A 19,200-nucleotide genomic window follows, 5' to 3' on the forward strand; every position below is an offset into this window, starting at 1 on the left:
TCATTTTAACATATAACGTTAAATATGTTGATTCAACTTTTCTCCTCTTTTAACTAACTTGTTTTTGTTTCGATTAATCTAAGTTAATAAATCTCTAAGTATATTTTCATTGTTTCAATCTAAATTTTTTGGTAAAATAATAGTTTGAAGCTTAAAACTTTAAATACCTTAGTCAATAATGGTTTCCATGTAGTTTAAAATTGAGTTTAACTTATATTTTAATACCGAAACGTATCTTTTAATGTATTACCATGTAAACTTTTACCATACATTTTATTTAAAATGAATAGTACTAAATAGATTTTGATATTAGAAAATGATGAGATTAAAATACCCTTTGATTTTACCACTATTATAAACTCTCTTAAAAGTTTAAGGTATCAAAATATTTAGACTTTAAGTATATGAAAATTAAAGTTTATCTTTAAAGTTTTTATTTATAAAGTTATGTAATACTTTTTTTCTTTAAAATATAAATAAAGTTTTGTTTACTGTATATAATCCACGTTAACTTTGTTAAACTGTTTTATGTTTCCAAAAGTATTGCTTTTTTACTTTGCTTGCGTTAGAAATTCAAAACTTTAAAGTTTGTATTATTTCTTTAAATTTAAAGAAATATATTACATTCTTGTTACATGAAAATCTAACATATAATCATAACACACCCAATATTGAAAGTATTTTATAATTTTCAATTTAGAAAAAGTATTAAAAAAAATAAGTATTTTCATAAAATACTTTTGTACTTTTTTTTTTGCTACTGTTTATAACATATACTTATCATTTAACATAAGCACTTACTATTAACTAATAAAGTATATCTAAATTCTACTATATTTTCACAACAGATAAATAAAAAAATACAGTATATTCAATGTGTAACAAAATAGTTAATACTTAATAAAAACGTTTAAGAATTGAATTCTACTGCATTTTGTTATCTAATTGAAATAATCTTAATGAGAATCATACCTACAAAACAGCTCATTGCTATTTTGAAATAAATAATAACAGTTTATTATAACAAACGAATTGGAAGCAAAATGAAATTATAACTTATATAACAAAAATCATAATGTTTATTAAAGTTTTTGTCTAGTTCAATTTTTTTACTTAAAATGATTTTTGAGATGCGTTACTAGTATAATTAATAAATACTACTAATACATTAAATGTTAAATAACTTATAGAAAAGGTTAAAAGATTAACACCTGAATATTTTTTTTTCATATTACTACTAGAAAACTACTAGTTTGACATTGAATAACTTCCACTTAAGTTATGTATAAAAAGCTAATATAACGATAAACTTATTTAAATTGCTCTTTTAAGGTATTTCGTTAAAAGTATTGATCTATCAATTTAAAGTATACTAAGATGTAGGTTTTTGTAAGCAAGGATTTTATATAGCAAAGCTTTTTGTTACTTTAATTTATTAAAGCTAAACCTATCAATAAAACTTTAAGTCTTAACATTTTTTGTAGACAAATAAATGTTTAGGTTTTTTGACTATGTACCGTTTAACTTCAAAAAGGTTGACTCTAAACTAATTATATGATAATGTGCTAAAAAAGAAAAAATATTACAAAAATATTTGTTTTATCACTAGAAATGTCTTTAATCAGACAGTTTACATACGTAAACAAATTTTATGCTAGTTTCTTACTAATATATTGAATTGAATAGTAAGTATCAAAATAACGAAACACAAATCTTAAAAGCAAATGTTATTAGTTTAGAACTATTAATAAATTTTAATGTCATATAAAATTGATTAGTTTAATGAAAGTTTATCTAAAAAATGAAATTCTTACAATCTTGCATAACTTTAAAACATCAATATCAATACATGTAAGAAGTTTTTGTGATACACTATTTATTAACCAGATACTCTGATTTTAGTTTACATATTTTTAAATATTTGCTATTAAAATTGCTAATCCTGTTATATAATGTGATATATAACGCTTTAGAAATTGTATCTTTATTCTGTCTTTAGCTCAACCAGTTTATATATCCTACACTTTTACAAAGTTTAAAAAAAAAAAAAAAAATTTTACTTGAAAAAAAAAATTCAGTCAAAAATTTTATATTTTTTAGTGGATTTAGTTTTAATACGCCGAATATAACAGTACAAATTAAAAAAAAAAAGTTTATAAAAAAATATAAAAAAATGATAAAAAAGTTCAGCAAATTAGTTTATTTAAAATTTTATTTATTCAAGAAATTTTCAAAAAATACAAAAATAAAACAGCTTTTTATTTGTAACACTGTAAAAAATGTTAGAAAAAGTTTTTACACTCGTATATTAGTATGTGTACAATATCAAAAGTACTGAAAATTGTTATTTAAATAATTTGCTAAGATTTTTACAAGTATGAACTACTTTTAGGCAGCTTTTTTTTCTAACTAGTCGCTTAAAACACTTGTTTACAAAGTTTTTTTTTATGAAACACTATAAAATAGTTTATTAACTCTGATAAAGTTTAAGTAAGCTTATGGGTATTTTTCAAAAATATTAATCATTTTCAATAAACTCTGAAAAAAAAATCTTTGTTCAAACACGACAAAAAAAAGTTAATTAAATATTTTTACGAAGTCAGTCTACTATAACTTGTACAAGAATGTTGATGAATAAAGCTGCAAGAATTTCAATCAAAACTGTTGAGGTGGCAAGACGTCACGAAAACTTTTTCCAACCACCTTGCCTCATTGTCGCCCGATGTTACATCTGATATGCACACCTAAATTTAAATGAAACTTGTCTGTGGGGTGTAAAAAGATAAATTGTGGACAAAATGTTCAAAGTTACGTTTAAAACAACTACTTATAGAGTGTAAAAAACATTTTTAAGTTTATTAAGTTTTACACAAAACAGTGAAACGTCCAAAAAATAATCATTTATAAACCCTCTTAAGTCGTAAGTAAAGATAATGGGATAATAAAACGGTTATGAAAGTTTTTTAAATCGAATTAAGTAAAATTTTTAGAAGTGTAAAAAAAACGCACTTAAAAAATAGATTTAGCCAAAAAAAAACCATAACAAAAGCGTTACCTAGTCGTAAATGTAAATTCAAATTTGTATTTTATGTTAATACTTTTTTTCTTTACGTACTCAAAGATATTTTTACTCAATTTTTATTGTATCTTATATTTGTAGTTTGTATAAAAAATTCTAAAGCCTCTACTGTATAATATAGTTGTGCTTTATATTTGTATTATTAAATATTTTGAAAGCCATTACAGTACATCATTGTCGAATGTTTTTGCTTTGTTTAAATTTTTATCTAAAAATTGCTTAGAAAACTAAATAGTTTCATAACCGCTTAGTTAAACAAAATAAATCTTGAATTACCAATATTCTGTTTAAGAAAAAATAACATTGATAAAGCATACTGTTGTTAAAACATTTTTTGTTTAAGTTGAAACGTCTTTACACTCTATATCTCAGTATGGTATCATAAAACCTTTAAACTTTTTACAACATTTAAACATACGTATCAATTCGCTTGATACAGTGAGTTATAGAAGTTAAAGAATTAATTACAACATGTTTGCATCAGCTAGTAAATAAAAAAACACTTAAAGGAAATAAAAATACAAACGAGCCAAGTTATAAACGAACCGCGTTGCCGTCGAGGACCGAGTCCAACGCCGTCCGGGCCCGTTCCACGGTGACCTGGCACGAGGCGAGGACGGTGGACAGGTTGTCCGTCCTGGAAGCCACCTTCTGGCCGAAAGCCAACGCGAACGCGGCGGACGGACACGGTTGGTTGGCTTGATCGGTCACGTGACTTTCCAGCTGGCGGCAGAAATTTTCCGCGCTGAAAACTTGAGCCGGCTGGAAATGCAAAGTGTTTATCAAAAACTACTATAACTATTTGAAGTTAATCTCAATAGGTGGTTTGCGAAGTTGAGCTTCGTTTTTTTCAACCGGAATTTATGATTATTATTCAATAAGTAAATAAAACAACAACACGTCTGCCTTTCAAGATTTGAAAAAATTAGAACAGTTAGAGTTTAAAACTTATCACAAAAACAATCTTCAAAGTTTTTTTTTTAACTGCTGTACTTTGTTTTCTTTTCAGTGAAAATTTACTGGAAAAATTTACTTAAAAAACTGCTTACAATTTCTCAACTAAATTAAATTTAGAACTTTTATTTTTGGATTACTTTTCAGCCGAAAGTAAATTAAATATGCTTGCCTAAAATATAATTAGGCAATACGTTTTAGTTTTCAACCTAATTACACATTTAAAAGTGAAAATAACTTAAAAAATTAAAGTTTTTTTTTAACTTTTAAGATTTAAGTAAAACTGTAACTACACTACAATTATATTAGCAATAAAAACCTCGAGTCTTTTTAAGCTTTCTGGTAAGCAATTGACAGGTGAAAAGTCGCTCATGAACGGGAAAACCTGTAAAGGTGAGTCAAAGTTCAGTTTTCAAACTCTAAATCATTGCTTCCAATCTTTATTAATCTTTATAATTTATTTAGTTTGTAACAAAAACATATCTACTTCAATGGTTTTAAACCATAGTCTGTAGAAAAATTATTTCGAAACAAAGTTTACAAAATAGAAAAAAACTATTACTACAAAACAAAATTTCTACTTGACGCGATTTTAAACAAACTCTAGTCTGGCAAAGTCGCACTGCGTATACATCGGGTATTTCCCTAAAAAGAGAAGATTGTGACCAGTCCAACCAAAGCACTATCCCTCGGTCCATGCTGTTCAGTATTGCCATGGTCTTGTCCAGCTGCAGCTGGCTTCTCATCGCAGATGCTGGATCGGGTATCTGAAGTTGATTCAATTTATTTGTTTTAAGAAAGTATTTGAAAACAGTTCTTATTATATAAGTAGTTTTTCTGTATAGATATTTTCTAGTTTATAGTATTAACATTTAATTAAAACACTTGAAAAGGGTAATTAATAACATTTTTTTAGTATTATAAGTATTATTTAGTAGGTTAAAAGTTTCAATAAAAATTTTATGATTAAAAATCTGTATTTTTTACAAAACTTTTTCACTTTCATTTTAAAAGCTTTATTACATTTTCTGTTCATTGATTGTTATTTTTGTTTTAACTAAACTAAAGGGACTGCAAACATAATAATAAAACTATAAATTTAACGTGAGTTGCAGATATTAGTTTCAATGTTTAGTTATTACTTGATATCTACGTTTGTTTTATTACTAAGCATGTAAATACTATAAAAAACGTCCAATGGGATTAAAAAATAACAATTTTTTAAAGTACACAAAATGAACAGAAAACACAAACTCTGATTTGCTGAAACACTTGGGGTCCGAACAGCTCCTGCTGGTCCTTCGTGCACTTATTGAGTATCTCGTTTAAGTGGTTGGGGTCTAGCAGAGTGCTGAAGTCGTGCACGTTCTTGCCAAAGTACAGCCTGCAACCGGCGCTGTTGCTCACGCTGACGCCTCCGCAGTTTCCGTTTTGGGAGTTTCCCGCGACCGCGGGTTCCTGGTTGCGGTATTTAAACCTGAGGGCCAAAAGGCACTTTTCGGTGAAGTTTTTGGTTTTGTTTAGGTTTTGTTGGACGTCCAATGGTGGGGTTGTTAGTTCGACGGTGTCCGGTGATTGGTTGGTTGTTGTTCTGAACACCTGTGATTCGTCGATTGTCGAATAAGAGGTTGGTGATTGGATGCTTGTTGTTTTGAAGTTCTGTGGTTCGTCGATTGTCGAATAGGAGGTCGGTGATTGGTTGCTTGTTGTTTTGAAGGCCTGTGATTCGTCGATTGTTGAGTAGAAAACAGGTGATTGGTTGGTTTGTTGAGCGTTGGGAGAAGACGACTTGCTCGTGCAAGGAGTTATTTCCTTAAAAACAAAGTGTACAAAGTTTATTTTTTGTATAAAAAAAACGACTTATAAATATATGTGTACAAAACTAACGAGTCAATCATTATTATTAATTATCTTATTGTTTTGTTTAAATTATTCTGTAGAAGACAATTTTAGCTCAAATTAAGAGATAGTTTATTTTTTTAAACTTTAGATACCAAGTTTTAACGTTTTTTATGCATAGTTTCTCCTTTACAGATAAGCAACAAGGAATATCAATGTTTTTTTGCTTAAAATCTACCTAAATGAAATACATGATTACGTTGAGGTCAGAGAACAAATTTAATTTTTAACTTTACTAAAATAAACTTTGTGTTGCAATTATAGTGTAAATTTAGATTTTAAATATCTATCCTGTTTTAAATTTGTAAATTAGCAGTTGAAAATAAGCTAGTGACAATTCAAAAAATTATAATTGAAAGCTTCAATGGCAGTAATATAGTAAGCTATAAAACTAAAGTTAAAATGTAATTTAAGTTATTAAGTAGTAAAGAAAAAGGCGTCTGAAATACTAAAAGTTATTTTTACATAGATCATGTTTATAAAACGTTTTCACGCTGATAAAATACTTGGATGTTTCTCTATAATCTGCACTTAATGCAATATGTTTCTTAGTTTGTTAAATGTTTAAATAAAAGGTTAACAATAAAATCATCAGTTACTAAAAAATATAAAGTTTTTTAGTTGTTTTTAGTAAGATTTGAAATACTAAAATATAATTTGAACTTTTTTACGACTTTAAAATAGAAACAGAATGAGTAAACTGATTTTATTAACTTTCAAAAACAAACTATTGCTAGTTTAAGAACAAACAAAGTACCAATTTTAACTTACAGCTAAAAGTTCATCGATAAAAGCCTCATCATCAAGGTCTTGAAGTTGGGGCTGCAGGTTGTGGGAATTAGCATTGCAGCCCTGATCGTTCTCTTGTGAGTGATAATATTGCAGCACGTCGGGCGAAACGTTGTTTTGCTGATTTTTTTCTGCAAAGTTGCGCGCAAAACCAGATGAGGAAACTTTGCTGTGTTGCAACTGTATTTCTGCTGTTTTTTGCATCAAATTATTACTTCCGCTTAAAACTTCATTTAAAGTAGATCATAATAGAACAATTAACTAGTTGCTTACTAAAGTTAGCTTATTTAGCTGATAAATATGAAAAAAAATAATCATAGCAATAAAATTATTTAATTTCGTTCTTTTACAAAATATAAATAAGCAAATTAGTATTGTATTTTTAAATCGAAAATACTTTGAAATAACTTTACTTAAAAAAAAAACTGAGACAAAGACATCAATCTGTGCATAGTTATAAGTTTAAGTTTAACAACATTAAGAACTGGTTAAATTATCGATTCAACACGACAATTTTTTTGTTGTTGCTTTCACTCATAAAAGAATAATTTGCATCATTTAAAAGAAAAGCGTTTAAAAAATAAAATTAAATTAAAGGTAATTAAGTGGATTTAGAGTTTTAACTTCTATAATGTTTATTCAAAAGTCAGAAGAAAAAGGCCTTTGTTATAATAGCTGTTGTGTAATAATAAAAAGTACTATGATGTACACAAATTAAAATACATACAAAAAGTTTTTATTACATATACATTAAACGTTTTAGAACTGCTTAATAAAAAGTTTCTAATTAAAAAAATAAATATAAGATTAAACTTATGATTTTTAAATACGATTTTTGCAAAAGAACTACCATGTAAGAATGCAATTTAACTTTGTTTGTGTTTTTTAAATATATTCACCTCTGTTTAAGTTACCATCGCTTTCAAGAACGTTTTCTCTTGTAACTTTGTTGTCTTTAAAACTTTGTATATTTCTTTTACGATTTCCTGTTTAAAAACAATTGCTGTAAAGCAAATATCTGTTGAAAAAGCGGCAAATAATGTTTCAGGTTTTAAACAAACATTTTAATTGCACAATAGAATGTGCTATATCATTTGGGAAAAACCCTTTTATAGTAAAAATGCTTCAGGCCATAAGGCTGCAATACTCAGCATTATAAAGATAATTTAGCACGCTCTAGCTTATAAAACTGTTTACATGTTTGAAAAAAGGTGTCTATAAAACAACATTAAACCTGGTTTTAAAAGTTTGTTTTTTAAGTAATTCAAACTCTACTTCTAAAATATCTTTAATATTTTTGCAGTATTTGTCACATTTCTAAGCAAAAACTTTTTATCAAATTACCGGTGAATTCGAATATTTTTCCTCCCTCTCCCCTCAAATCTTTCCTCTCCCTCAGCCCTTTCGCTCGCAAGAGGGCGTTCCTGAACCGGTGCTTCTGATTGGTCAGTGGTTCCGACACCTCGCCCATCTGACTTCCTCTTCTCTTGAAGGAAAGCTTCGTCCACTCCTGTGAGAAAACAGTTTCCATTTAAAATTTGTTGATTAATTTCTTAAAACTCTGATCTCTAGTTTTGAAATAACCTAGTCTCTTGCTAGTTGTTTAACATTGATTAAATATTAATGATGATTGAATTTATAAAAAAGTAAGTAAACTATTTAAAAGTATTAGAAAATATACCTTTGCAACATGTTTTTATTTAAACAAACTAACCAAAAAGTTATTACTTTAACTCTTAAACTTAACTAGTTGTAAACTTCTCACCAGAAACAAATTAAATTCGTGGGGCAAAGGTTCATGGGGCTTTGGGGCGAGAGGCCAGGGAATGTAGATGATTTTATGCTCAGGGGGATCCAGGTACCGGAGTCCGTACATGCCCTTATCGCATCTTGTCCTCAAAAACTCCGCCAGTTTTTGCGGCTCGTTCATTGTTGCAGTTGAGTTGCGTTTTTAAATTTCTGAAAGAACATTTCTTTTTGTGGTCTTTCACAAAAAAATTAATTGTTTTTTAATATCATATTTTGAATGAGAGTAAAAAACGTCGCAAAAAATCATATGATGGTGTTTTAAACACAAGTCATATGTAGTTCAATTATATTAGTATATTTACGCGTGTATCACTACTATTTCACAGGACAAAACATTCATGACTTTTTGGTTTGAAACTTTTGTTTAAATTTGTTCTCTTGAGGAGGAATCTACATAAGTAATTTCAAGAGTTGATACTTTAGGTACTATTTATTATTTTAATAATAACTTTATAAAAATTTGTTGATAATTTTTTTTTTTAATTAATATTTAAGAACAAGTTTACTTTACTTTTTTGTTTTTTGAGACTATATACTCAAAAAATTTTAAACATTTTAAATTACATATGTAACAACTTGGGTTGGTACTTAAACATTAAAAGCCCTACATCTGTATTTTGATAACAATTTTAACATTTTTTTTATCTTACATTTTAGAAATTTAAACTGAAACACTAAGCAATTTTGACATTATTCTTAAATTATGATTTAGAACTCTTTTTTAATAACAATTCTTAAAATAGTTTAAACTTAACAAAAATTTCAAATAAAAATCTAAACTATCAAACTGTTAATCATTAACTTTATAGATTAATAAAACTGAAAAAAACTTCTACTGCTGTTTGAAAGAAAGTTAAAGTTAAAATGTATTTGTTTTCTAAATCAAAAGACTTTTAGGAATTTTAATGTAACTTACAAATTGCTACTCTTTAAACTTGGTTTTACTTCTTTTTTCTTAATAATAAAACAAAACAAAACTTTTTTTGTCTAAACTGTTTTAACAAAACAAACGGTCTTTGTTTGCCACTAAATCTCCAATAAAACAATTAAAAAACTTTAAAAAACTAACTAAGCTTTAGCTTGCAAAATATGTGTAATAACTACAGGAACTGAGTGCATTTTACACTTGAACTATTTTACCTAAATGATAGAGATAGGAGAAATTTATTTTGCGAAAAGAAAAAGTTTAAAAATCGCATAGATGCTTACGTCACCTTAGCTTATGTATTCAAACAGATTTTGGTTTTTCTACTGGGGTTACAGTAGCTTTTTAGCTGTAATAAGATATATTGTATATGATAGTTTTAGTTTTTTATATAAAATAACAAAACAAATATCGAACAATTAATGGCGAAAATCTCTATAGAACTAACCAAAATAAACTTACGTTTTCATTTAAAAAACCTACATTATAATAAATATACAAAAGTATTTGTTTTTGCATCTGTTTAAGAGACAAAAATATTCGTACTTTATACTATTAGTTAAATAGATGAGTCAATACTAGTATCAAAGTCTAGTATTTAAGTACACTTTCTTTTTACTATTACTTTAAAATACATTTTTTAATTTCATTATTCTGTACTTAGAGTCCATAAATTGAGTGTATTAATTTTAAAACTTAATTGTGGTTCACAAACTTTTTTTCTATTTCAGAAAAAACTTTTTTGTTGTTTAATACCAATTACAAGTATACTTTGGATTGCAGTCATATAAAAGCAAAAAAATAACTTTTATTTTGGCTTAAACTGGCATTACATGTTTTTATTTTCAATTTTATACCTTAAGTCTATCAATATGAGCTTTAAAGATTAATTTAAATAGGACAAACTCTAAAAAAGTATGTATCAATAGTTTAACAGCATTGTGAACAAAGTTTTGTAGTAAATTCTGTAACAGATGTTGTTGTCAGTAACATTTGTTTTGTAATGTCCAAATAAATATTGATTTTGCATGGTTTTAACTGGAAAACGTTTTAAGGATTAAATTAAATAAAAAAGTAAGACTGGAAAAATAAAGTTTATTTACTCCCAAATATTATAGCTATTCGAGTAGTATAGAGAATTTAAAAACAAAATGATTAAAGCTTTTTTTTTGTTCAGAACAACGGCAAAACTAAAAATAGTATCAACCACGAAGTATAAACGCACTTTTTTATGTTATTTATGTTCTATCAAAACTGTTTACATTCATCTTTTTTTTTTGGAAATTATCTTTAAAAAATTTCAGTAATTGATGTTTGAGGAATTTAGCTTTTGTTTTTTATGAAATAAAGTTAATAAATACCTTGAAATAAATCGGTTTAAAACACTTCATATTTCTGCACGATTGGTTCAATATTTATATTTTCCAGGCATAAAGTTTTTAACCAATTTATAATGATTTATATAAATTAAAACTTTTATCTTCCAAAACACATACCAAAATAGCGTGTTCTTCTGTTCAAAAAATTGTCTTTGCGAAAATGTTAATGTTTTTTATCGTGTCAGTTTCACTTTGTATTTTTGTACGTATGCACAAGTTTTCTCATTAAAGCAAAAGTATATATTGTGTTAAAACAAAGAAAATTTAGTTTAGTGCTATTTTTAACTTTAAGTTCATTATATTAAAGACAGACAAATAGATAAAAAAATTTCTTAAGTTTTATAGTTTTATTTAAAACCCAAAACCTGTTTTTTGTACAATTACATTTACTTTCTATTTATACGAAACTTTGTAATTAGTATTTTCGTTAATTCTTATTTCATTTTATTGATTGGCTTATTTCTTAAGGTTTAAAAGTTTAAATAAAAAAGAGAATTTTTATTAACTAATGAAAGATTGTAAAAGCATGAGGTGTACGATTCAATAATCGAAAGGTTCTTTCATAAACAATACAATAACTGTGTATTTGATTTTCGTTTACAATTTTATAACAACTTGTTTGCATTTTCGATCGTTATTGGTCAACAAAAAATTTAATTAAAACTAAGAACAGTTTCGTTTTATGACGGTCACTCTAAGTAACTCTAACTAAAGATAAAAAATAATAATTAAAATGTTATAGTTGCTTTTTTTTTTTTACTTATTTTTAGAACCTAACAATTATTAAGAATTCTTTTAGTACTAACTTTCTTTCTTTTTTTAATAAAATCTCGTGCTAGTAGAAAGTTTTTGTCATTCTAAAATCTAAAACTTGGTTCGGTAGGCATTTAGTGGTCGCGGGCCCTTTCGAAAATGAAAATACTTGTGGGCCGCAGTTGTAGTTTTCATTTTTATGTATTTTTTTCTTTTCTAAATGTCTAGTGTAAGTCTTGAATTTCCCGTATACTCTATCTAAGACTTTTTTATTTGCTATACCCTTTCAAACCTCATAACATCTAGTGTAAGTTTCAAAAATTTTCTTTCGCGGGCCGCGCTTTTACCCTTTACGGGCTGCGTGTGGGCCGCAGTTTGCCGACTGTTCTAAAACATAAACCATTAAGATATTTAAAACACAACCATTTTTTAGATTAGTGTCAAATTAGTATAACTTTTGTGTAGAAAAGTTTAAAGTTTTAACACATAGGTCGACTCCTAGTTTTTAGTGTTGGGGTAACAAATAGTTGTTCAAAATGTTGAGGCTTTTTTTTTTTTTTTTAGTTACGTCATAATTCAATCAAGCCCTTCTGATATTCAATTAAAGTCCAACTTATTACTATTAATGTTATAAAATTAATCAATGATAGTTAGTATTAATGTATAAATGCATGTTAGATATTTTTTTAAATAGTATTTATAGATGAGATACCATTTACAAATAAAATATACAAATAAAAGCTTTATAATTTATTTTTCAAAGCATTCAAAAAAAAGTTTTAAACACTTGATTAGTTAAAAGAAGTCTACTTTTCGTTCTACGTAAATGTTTTTTCATTGGAACACCGTTTTATTAATATTTGATATTCATAGTTTCTATAAATGTTTCTTTAGTTTTTAAATATCTACAACAAAACTAGACTTAAAAAAGAGATAAACTTGATTATTTATAATTTACTATCGATATATGCAACTATTTGACTTTTATTTAAGAGAAGTTAATCAAGGATTTAATAAAACACCACTTTTTACTAGATTATATGTTTACAAAAAGCTTATCATAACGTTTAGTTATAAAACTACTTTATTACAAAAACATTTTATTAAAAGGTTCAAATCTTTATGTTGCATTAGCAGTTGTTTCTATAACTTTAAATATACTAATATTTTTTCTAAAGAAACAAAGATATAGAGCAGACTGGTTCGATTTTTCAACTATTAAATTCATTTACTTAATATCAATTTTATTTAATAGATAAAACAATGCATTTTAAATGTAAACCCTTGACTCGAACTTAAAAAGTTGCTTAAATTTTTGGAGAGCTCTAAATGTTTAAGTAATTTACATTTAAATTATGTAAGTTGAAAATTATGCTTACGAGTATATATAAAAAATAGTGTATTCGGAGAATAAAGTACGGAAACTATAAAAGTAATTGAAGTTTTGTAAGAATTACAAAACTAGTTTGAAAATTATAAAACTTTATTTATAACAGTTGAACTAGAAGGTAATCAACATTTAAAAAACGAGTTATATAATAAGTAAATTTATACAGCATTAAAGTAGTTAAAATATATTTACAATAAAAGTGAAGCAGATGTTTTAAAAAAGACGTAGTTTTGCTTTAATTAAAAAAGATATTTACAGTGTTATACTTTGTAGGAGTACACAAGGCAAATCATAAATTTTTGATCTAATTCAAAGAGGAACTAATTGCAAATAATAAAAAAGTCAAAAATTTGAAACACATAACAAAAAAAAATTAAAACTTACGACATTTGTTTTCTACGAGACGTCATTTTATGTTATTATTAGTTTCTTTCTTTCTGTTAAACTATCGGCCGAGGTACACAGCGTTTTCTTTAAAATTTTAACAAATTCTCTCAGAAAACTATCTTTAAAGCATCGAATTTTAATGAATAAAAGAGTAGACATCTTTTTAACATATACCAAACCAAAAAGTTTATTAGGTTTAAATCAGACGAAGAAAGAAAAAATAGGAAAAAATAAACTTGAAAACAATGTCTTAACTCAATAAACTTGAAAAGTTAAGCTTTAACCAGTTTTGAGTTTTATTCAAAATGGTAACCAATCTTGTTAGAAGGCCAAAGACTTACCATTGTTAAGACAGTGAATTATTGTTTTAATAAAATTTATATGTCTGTGTTCATTTTAATCCCTGTTATAAAAAAGAAAGATGACTACAAAGGTTTTTAGAACGCAGCCATAAGTCAAAACGGCTTTAATTGTTGGTAAACTGTTCTCACGAAATAATCACCGACTCTTTAAAATTTTCCGTGAATTCTGTGCTTCTGATTGCCAAACCAACTACAGCTGTGAAAACCTTTTCAAAAAAAACGCTTTACTTGCAATCCTTCAAATCTTACACCCTACTACGTCTTTTTTTATGGACTGTTGTGAACTTCGCACTGTAACGTGTTATATTTTTTCTCGTCTTGTAAGGAAGCCGATTTATGTAATCTGTGAAGTTTCTTTTTGCTGAGATCTAAGCCACATTCAGATAACTTTCGCCTGGATGACTTTAGTACTTTTTTTCATCAAAAAGTACGTGGTTTTACACTCCGGTCTTCAGATGCTCCAAGCTTCTTAAATATTTTCATAGTACACTGCTGTGCATTTCACCACTTTCAAGAGCTTAACAGTTTCTGAATTCGTCCTACCCTGAATGAAGCTGATTTTGTCCATCTTTTGCTTATTTTAAAAAAGTGAAGGAAAATTGTTATATAAATTTTAATTAAAAAATAAGACAAATAGTTAGACTAAATGCTACTCTAATTTGAGTTTAGAAAAAAATTGATCTTTTTTCTAAGATAAAAAAGTTTAAAGACTTTTAGTTCATCCTACGATAAACAGTTATTAGCGTTGGCTGTAATAACAACCAAAGTATATATTTTTATTTTACTTTAAGAATTTTTTGCAAAAATTAGTTTTAGCTATGTACTTTATATACTTTACTTGGTAAATAAATAAAAGTTCTCTAAACTTATTTAACAAATAGGTATAAATGTTTATATAGTGTAGTCAACATTGTGTTTAGTATATAAAAGTTAATGCTTAATATAAAACAATCATAAAGTAAAGCTTAATAAAGTTTATGTTAAGTAGGTTTAGACTACTAAAAAGTCATGTATAAAAACTTAAGAATAACTCTACTTAATAAGTAAACTATTGAACAGCAATTGAGAATGCTACATCTACCCTAAAGCTGTACGATGATAATTGCTTTCAATAGAGTAACTAATATTAATTTAAAGTTTATTGTGTGGTAATTAAATTATTCTGGTGTTTTTTTTTTTAACTAATGCTTAAAAACTTACTATAATAATTTGGTCTTATTAATAAAATAATTCCGACTTAGTAATAATTACCCAGGAAACATAACATGTGTTTAGAATATATCTGAACCCTGTTCATATCAAACAAGGTTTTAGGACCAAATATTTTGAGTGTTTTTTCTATCGTTCAATAAACTTTATCAAACAAGGAGCACCAAAGATTATTAGTCCTGGACAAGACATTAAAAGGTAATCGTAATGTGCGACTCGATAACCGAAAGATTTTTCGTGCACTAGATCCTAGGACCAAATATTTTGAGCGTAATTTTTATTTTGTTCAATAAAAAAAAAAGAATATTTTAATAAATATATATGTTTTCGCTTTTAAAACAAAACTCAAGTTAACTTTCATAGCAAAATTGAAAAACTTATTTACTAAATTTTAGACGTTTTTTTTTTTAATAATTTGATTTTTATAAACACAGCGTTTGGTTAATGTTATGAGAAAATGGTACAGACTAACTTCTTACTAACAAGAGTGTTGAAGGAGCAATAACTTTTTTCAAATTATGTAAATTAAGCAAGTTTTTAATGCAATTAACCCTAGCAAATGTTTAATAACTTTTTAACTTTCAGTCGTGTTAAGTATAAAATACTCAACATATTCAAAAACGATTCATGAGCTAATATACTTATAAATTCCATTTCCGACATCAATGTTCCATTATTAGATAATTTATTTTACAGTTGTTCAACAATCGAAGTAACTTGTATACCTTTTAAAACAAACAAAGTTTAAAAACAATTTTTTTTGTTATATTTATGAAATTCTTAGTTTTAAGTGTCACAGTAGAAAAATATAAATCTATAAAGTGTACCTATCGAATATCGACTGTTTGAATTTTTAGCAAAGAATAAAGACTGTATACAATAAACCTAGTTAAATATTTTATATGTCTTATATGACTGTCGTTGTTTTATACAAAAAGTACTATAACTTTTATTTTATACCTAGGAAAAAGGAAACTGTAGTTTTCTAAAACTTCTAAAAACTTTTTGTTGACTAAAACTATAAAAAAGTAAAGTAAGACTCTTTTCGTAGATCAGTTATCATAACCTTTACTAAAACTTACTTGAATGGTCTAATAGTTTGTGACAGATTACCATAAAAAAAATAAAGTACAAATTAGTATTAATAAAGTTAGTACCAACTATGATTTCAAACTTAAATACAAGTTTTATTTAGTTACACACCTTATCCTTCCATGCTATAAAAGGACTCGGTTTTTAGAAAAACATGCCCTTCTATAAATTGTGAACCTTTATAATCATGTATTTGTTTCTTGCTGTAATTTCTTGAATCTTTATCGTCAACTACTATACGAAGAATGCTAATTGAAGGAGTAAACTTTTAATTTAAAATGACACCAAAAACTAGAAAGATAAGTATACTTTGCTGGTTTAGTAAATTGTTATTTATTTTTATTAAGTATTTATCAAATTTTTAACTTTATAGTTAAGTTAGACAAGAGGCTTTTTGTTATATTTTTTTTTACACCATTTTGCAAAGTTTGACAACTTGTAACAAGTGATTAGTCAATAGAGTAAAAGTTAGTTTAAGCACACAAAGATTATGAATGCTCACATATATGGTTTGTAAAAAGACGTAATGTAAGGTTTGTTTAAAAATGACAGTGCTTAAAATTATTTGTAAAACATTTGAACTTAGAAATAGTCAAAATAACCATTTTATACTACTACGGCAGTAATTATATCGTTTTTTTTTTGTATTACTTCTATCTCAAAAAATGCATTTCATTTGACCTTAGAAAACATTTTTGATGTTTAGCACAAAAATATCAATTCTTATCTTATCAGCAAACTATTTTTGCATATAATTAAAGTTTTTAGGCTTTGTTTTAAATACTGGCTTTAAAAAAAAATGATATAAACCTATTTTGAAATGAATCAGTTTTAGACTTCTTTTTGTATCAGCATCAAATTAAAATTTTGATGTTTGACTCATTTAATAAAGATATTTAAATCTATTGAAAAGTTATATAGCTAAACTTTTTTATAAATAAACTTTTTATTAATTTTAAAAAAAAGGTAATTACAACCATAGTATTCAAAACCACTTTTTTTCTTTAAAATGCAGGTAAGAAAATACATATGAAAAATAAGTTGTTATATTTTAGAGAATGCATTAATGATGTAAGTTGGCATGCCTCAGCCAAGTAGCTGATAAAAATATAATTAATTCATATTACTAATATCCTGGACAAGACGTTAAAAGGTATCCAAGTGGTGTGCGACTCGATAACTGAAAGGTTTTATCGCGCACTAGGGCTTAGACAGCAACATTTTGAGGACTTTTTTTTGTCGTTCAATAAACAATATATTAATTAAAAGTTAAAATATTGTTTTGTTGATTTGAACTACCAGCCACAAATCTAATGTGTGCTTTACGTAATTAAAAGCTCAAAAAGTTGGCAATTTATTCTTAGTTTTTCTTTAATAAAAAATACTGTACAGTGAAATTAAAGGCTTTAATACTTATTAAATACTGAACTTTTATTTACTTACTGCTTACTCAACTAACTGACATACTTGTAATAAACAGGAAGTATATATCAAGTTTTCAATCAAAATAGTTATATAACAAACAATAGAGAAATCAAACTGTTGGCAGAGTTTTTTTAGCAGCTTATTATAGTGATTTAAAACTTGATAGATGTTTATCAAAATCTAATTTAAACTCAAAAATATCAACTGTTGCAAACTTGTAGAACTTTTCTTTAACTAATAAAAATTAAGGCAAAGTAGAGATCGCTATTTTTATACTCGACCAATAGTCCTGGACATGACCTTAAACTGTTCTGGTGCATGACTCAATAACCGAAAGGTTTTTTTCGTGAACCAGGTCCTTGGACCAAATTTTTTGAGTGTTTTTTGTCGTTCAATAAACACAACTAAAATCAAAAAAAATAAATATTTAAATATATTAATACAACTTTTTTAATTTAATCAAATTATGTATTGAAAATATTCATTAAAAAGCAAGTAAAACTTTAGAAGTTCAAAGTAATTTTATATAAAAAAAGACCTTTTTAAGTTAAACATTTTACAGTACCTTTACTCTCTTATAGTTTAATATTCATAATAATCAAAATAAATTTTCATTAATAATCAAACTAAATAAAAAAGAACAAAAATAATCGTGAACAACGGGTTTTATTTGTCCGTGTTTAAGTAAGATAAAAAAGTTTAGAAAAATGTTGCTTATAAGGTTCAAAAGAAATACTATTTTCAGATTGCACTTTTTTAAGTAAATATAGCTTTAAAAAAATATCAAAACTATTAAGCTTGTGGTAATTGATTTAAAGTCTCAATTATTATTTATTTTAGGTAAAAAAGAACAAGATTTGATTTTTCTAAAATTACATTAAATATATAATAAAGTTTATAAACAAAGAAGTTTTGGCATGAGGTTTTTAACTCTTCAGTGTTTATCTTTAGCATAACTGTAAAAATAAATTAATTAAGGTTGTTGTTTAGTTTAAACATAAAAAATTCAATTTTTTTTAACGATTTTTGAAAATGTCTTAAATATAAAACTTTATGAAATAAAATATTAATATAAAGCAGCATTTTAAAAAGATAAAAACTTACCAAAGTCAAGTCATTTGTGATTTTAAAATCAAGTGGGAGTTAAAACAACAAGGTTATATAATAATAACTTTATAAATGCCTAAAATGAGTTTGTCAAAAAAATATCTATATTTAGTTACAAAAATGACAAAACAAAAAGTTTAAGGAGTTATGAAGGAAATTTTTATAAAATATTGAAAAAACATTTTTAAATGTATCCAGAAACTTTTATGAATTAAAAGCTATGTTGACTACCATTTCATTTAATTAAAAACATTTAATTTATTGTACCTAAATTACTCTTGTTAACAATTCTTCTTAATAACTAAATAAAACTTTATACATTTTAATTTTTAATATTTAGTTTCTGTAATACATTACTTTATTTCAAATGTATTTTCAACAAAAAAGAGGAACTGTTTTAAGATATAAAAAATCATAAAATAATAAATTACAATTAAACATCTCATCTAAATGTATAAACTAGAAAATATAGTTATCAAATTTTCTCAAAAATTATAACTAATACAGTTTACATGATTAAAACTTTATCATTTTTTTTACCTACTTAAATTGCTATTTATGTTAGTTTAGTTTTTTTTTAAGTGTTTATATCTTTTTTCGGCTGAAGTAAAACAAAGTTTTGAGCTTAAAAACATTATTTC

General features: G+C 25.9%; 1 protein-coding gene across 2 annotated transcripts; it reads right to left on the minus strand.

The window, feature by feature from the left end:
* Positions 1-2,192: 2,192 nt before the first annotated feature.
* On the minus strand, positions 2,193-8,676 carry LOC145840480 (uncharacterized). Of its 2 annotated transcripts, none has more exons than XM_082947754.1 (9): positions 8,487-8,676; positions 8,066-8,231; positions 7,621-7,707; positions 6,704-6,909; positions 5,288-5,845; positions 4,636-4,800; positions 4,353-4,418; positions 3,626-3,841; positions 2,193-2,744 (listed from the first exon to the last, which is right to left on the minus strand). In XM_082947754.1, the coding sequence occupies exons 1-9, from the start codon at positions 8,649-8,651 to the stop codon at positions 2,652-2,654; spliced, it is 1,722 nt and encodes a 573-aa protein (XP_082803880.1). In that variant the 5' UTR covers positions 8,652-8,676; the 3' UTR covers positions 2,193-2,651. The 2 variants fall into 2 exon arrangements, with proteins under 2 accessions (XP_082803880.1, XP_082803879.1); XM_082947753.1 differs by having other exon boundaries at positions 6,704-6,912.
* Between the last annotated feature and the right edge of the window lie 10,524 nt (positions 8,677-19,200).

The sequence above is a fragment of the Thalia democratica genome, chromosome 7 (genome assembly GCF_965202585.1).
Source record: "Thalia democratica chromosome 7, ktThaDemo2.hap1.1, whole genome shotgun sequence".
Taxonomy (NCBI): domain Eukaryota; kingdom Metazoa; phylum Chordata; class Thaliacea; order Salpida; family Salpidae; genus Thalia; species Thalia democratica.